The 4,086-nt window shown below is 63.3% G+C and overlaps 1 protein-coding gene across 1 annotated transcript in view; it reads left to right on the top strand.

Moving 5' to 3' along the window:
* The window catches only part of HCN4 (hyperpolarization activated cyclic nucleotide gated potassium channel 4), a 43,428-nt gene that overhangs the window by 39,078 nt on the left and 264 nt on the right, over nucleotides 1–4,086 (top strand). The window contains 4 exon segments of the mRNA XM_007446643.1: nucleotides 1,802–1,948; nucleotides 2,052–2,292; nucleotides 2,620–2,784; nucleotides 2,892–4,085. Coding sequence (XP_007446705.1) covers nucleotides 1,802–1,948; nucleotides 2,052–2,292; nucleotides 2,620–2,784; nucleotides 2,892–4,085 — 1,747 coding nt within the window.

Below are 4,086 nucleotides of genomic sequence, written 5' to 3'. Positions count from 1 at the left end.
CTGCTGAAATTGGGGGCTTGTCTCTCCTGACTGAGGGCCCCTTTCCCTCCTGACCTCCCCACCCCATGCCCAGTATCCCCTCCAGCCTCCTCCTCTCTGAGGGCCTTCCCATCAGCATTGAAACGTGCTCCATCTCTCCCTTCTTAAAAACATCTGTCCCTCCACCATCATCGGCCTTTGCCTGCTATCTTTTCTGCTGTCTGCCTCTTTTTCATGGACAAATTCCTAAAACCAACCAACCAACCAAAAAACTTGCATTGTTTATGGCTGCTGAATGCACTTTCTTCTCTCAGCCCACTGAGTCTGAGGTTACCTCTACCCTCCGTGTTGCTGAAGCCAGCGGGTCCTTTGGGGTCCTTGTCTTGCTTGGCCTCTGACAGTTATGACACCCTGCTTGGCTTCGCACTTGTTTCCGTGACCACGCACTCTCCATTCTCTTCCCTGCTCTCCTTGGCTGGCTCGTCTTCTCAGTCATCCCACGTTGGGCCCCTGGTGGCTTGGGCCCAGCTCTCTGCTTCTCTCTCCCCCATCTTCCTAGGGGCTGCTCCTTTCCCACCTCACCCTCACCCCACGTTCTGTGTCCATCTCAGTGCAGTGGGACCCAAATAGTATAATCAGCCCCCACCTCTTTCCTCAGCCCCAGACTACCTGATGCCTCCCTGGACCTCAGCCTCACCATGTCCAAAATGAGAACAGTCTCCCGCCTTCTCCACTGCAAACCTCCACTCTTGTCTGTCTTGTTAGTGGATACAGTGGCGCAGACGCCCAGGCCAGAAACCAGGAGCCATCTTTGATGCTTGTTAATGGCTGCCCCCGTTGTCATCTCCCTCCCCTTTATCCTGGCCAGCCCCTGCCTGGGTCACGGCGGCTGGAAGAACGTTAGGGAACTTCAGCTCCCAGCTCTCAGTTCCTTTTTGTCATCTCTCTGCAGCCGTGTCCCCACCTCTTTGGAGCGCTAGTACGTGAAAACAGACTCCCCTGTTTCTGATTGTTCCTGGGGTACAGGGACTTCTCTTACATCTCAGTGTGGGGAACATCTGTTCTTGCCTAATTGTGCCTCCTGTCCCAGCCATGCTTCTGAGGATCCCCGCTCTCCACCCACAATCCAGGGATGGCTGGAACAGCACCCACCCATCACCCCCGGGCTGAGCAGGAGCATTTCTCATTTGGTGAAGCCCTGGGCACTTAGGTTCACAAGTCTCTTGTGCCCAAACCTCTTTTTAAGGCCGCTGCTCTACCCAGCCCCTCTCCTGGGCTGGAGTTGCTCTTCAACAAAAGACAGCCTCAGCCGAGGCCATGTTTGGATACATGCCCCACCTGATGGGTCAGGCATCCTGGCTTCAGCCTCCAATCCCTCTAACCCACTGCAGCCCATTCTGCTGCCTCTGCCAGTTTGTTACAACTGATGGGAAACAGCTCCTTCTAGAGTCTGTGGGTGAGGCCTCTCTGGTCCACAGTGTAACACAGAAGAGACCGATGTTTAGAGGAAACTCGATCGACCTCCTGGTCAGTGGGTCTCCTGTAACTGGGAGTTGGACAGTCCCTATTGTCGCCCTGCCGACTTCACAGTATTGAACATGGTGAGGAGTGGACGCTCTGATGGCGCCCCTCCTCCACTCCAAGTGGCTGGGAGTCAGGGCCACACCCACACCGAGGACCTCAATCTCACAGGTCGGCCGTAAAGGCCCACAGGGTCTGTGCCAGCTCTGGTCACCAGCAGCCGAGACAGGGTGGTGCGAGCTGCGGCAGTGGGGCTGGCTGGCGAGGGGGTAACGCCCTCTCCCTCTCTCCTGGGACTCAGTACAAGCAGGTGGAGCAGTACATGTCCTTCCACAAGCTCCCACCCGACACCCGGCAGCGCATCCATGACTACTACGAGCACCGCTACCAGGGCAAGATGTTCGACGAGGAGAGCATCCTGGGCGAGCTGAGCGAGCCGCTGCGGGAGGTGAGCTTGGTGGCTGCCGGCCCGGGAGGGGTTCCAGGCCTTCCTGCTGGTGGCTTCCCTCACCTCCACCTCCCTTTCTCAATCCACCCTGTCTGGGGAGCAGGAGATCATCAACTTTAACTGCCGAAAGCTGGTGGCCTCCATGCCGCTGTTTGCCAACGCGGACCCCAACTTTGTGACCTCCATGCTGACCAAGCTGCGCTTTGAGGTCTTCCAGCCGGGGGACTACATCATCCGCGAAGGCACCATCGGCAAGAAGATGTACTTCATCCAGCACGGGGTGGTCAGCGTGCTCACCAAGGGCAATAAGGAGACCAAGCTGGCGGATGGCTCCTATTTTGGAGGTGAGACAGCCAAGGGGCCCTGGGGGGACAGAGTAATGGGCTGGAGAGACACCGAGGATGACATCACAGACCCTCACGCCACTGCCTGGAGGCGGGTGTCCGTGAGCCCAGGACAGGGGTGGTCCCAGAGATGAGAAAGACAGTCTGGTACCCATTTGGTTGGGGGCTGGCATCCCCGATGCGGTCACGGCCTAGGGGTGGGGCCTTGTGAGCCTGTCCAGCTTCTGTCCCAGACAGCGGGGCCCCAGGTCAGGGTAGGGTGGGGGATCCTTTGGAGTCTGCCCCACCGCAACCCCCTCCCCCCCGTGACTCCTGCCATCCTGGCAGAGATCTGCCTGCTGACGCGGGGCCGGCGCACAGCCAGCGTGAGGGCTGACACCTACTGCCGCCTCTACTCGCTGAGCGTGGACAACTTCAACGAGGTCCTGGAAGAGTACCCCATGATGCGGCGGGCCTTTGAGACGGTGGCGCTGGACCGCCTGGACCGCATCGGTGAGGCGGCCCCCGCGGGAGGGTGGGTTCCCCCCGCTGCACAGGCCGGGCGGGCTCCCCTCTCCTCCCACCCTACCCTGAGCTCCTGCTCTTGTTCTGTGGCCCAGGCAAGAAGAACTCCATCCTCCTCCACAAAGTCCAGCACGACCTCAACTCAGGCGTCTTCAACTACCAGGAGAACGAGATCATCCAGCAGATCGTGCAGCACGACCGGGAGATGGCGCACTGCGCCCACCGCGTCCAGGCCGCCGCCTCTGCCACGCCGACCCCCACGCCCGTCATCTGGACCCCGCTGATCCAGGCGCCGCTGCAGGCCGCCGCCGCCACCACTTCCGTGGCCATCGCGCTCACCCACCACCCGCGCCTGCCCGCCGCCATCTTCCGGCCTCCCCCGGGGCCCGGGCTGGGCGGCCTCGGGGCCGGGCAGACGCCCCGGCACCTGAAGCGGCTGCAGTCCCTGATCCCGTCGGCGCTGGGCTCTGCCTCGCCCGCCAGCAGCCCGTCGCAGGTGGACACGCCGTCTTCCTCCTCCTTCCACATCCAACAGCTGGCTGGATTCTCTGCACCCGCCGGACTGAGCCCGCTCCTGCCCTCGTCCAGCTCTTCCCCGCCGCCTGGGGTGGGCAGCTCCTCCTCGGCACCCACGCCATCCGCCGCGGCCGCCGCTGCGGCCGCCACAGCCGGGTTCGGCCACTTCCACAAGGCGCTGGGAGGCTCCCTGTCCTCCTCGGACTCTCCCCTGCTCACCCCGCTGCAGCCGGGCGCCCGCTCCCCACAGGCCAACCAGCCGGCGCCCCCGCTGCCCGGGGCCCGGGGCGGCCTGGGAGTGGCGGAGCACTTCCTGCCTCCCCCAGCCTCGGCCAGGTCCCCGTCGTCCAGCCCCGGGCAGCTGGGCCAGCCTCCCGGGGAGCTGTCCCCGAGTCTGGCCGCCGGCCCACCAAGTACGCCAGAGACACCCCCGCGGCAGCCTGAGCGGCTGTCCTTTGCGGCAGGGGCCTCAGGGGGGGCCTCTCCTGTAGCCTTTACCCCCCGAGGAGGTCTCAGCCCCCCTGGCCACAGCCCAGGCCCTCCAAGAACTTTCCCAAGTGCCCCTCCCCGGGCATCCGGCTCCCACGGTTCCTTGCTCCTGCCTCCGGCATCCAGCCCCCCGCCACCCCAAGTCCCCCAGCGCCGGGGCACCCCGCCCCTCACCCCGGGCCGCCTCACCCAGGACCTCAAGCTCATCTCAGCCTCTCAGCCGGCCCTACCCCAGGACGGGGCACAGACTCTCCGCAGAGCCTCCCCGCACTCCTCTGGGGAGTC

The sequence above is a fragment of the Lipotes vexillifer genome, unplaced genomic scaffold, assembly GCF_000442215.2.
Source record: "Lipotes vexillifer unplaced genomic scaffold, Lipotes_vexillifer_v1.1 scaffold242, whole genome shotgun sequence".
Lineage (NCBI taxonomy): Eukaryota > Metazoa > Chordata > Mammalia > Artiodactyla > Lipotidae > Lipotes > Lipotes vexillifer.
Note: the sequence above shows the minus strand (reverse complement) of the source record. Positions and strands in the feature narration are given on the sequence as shown.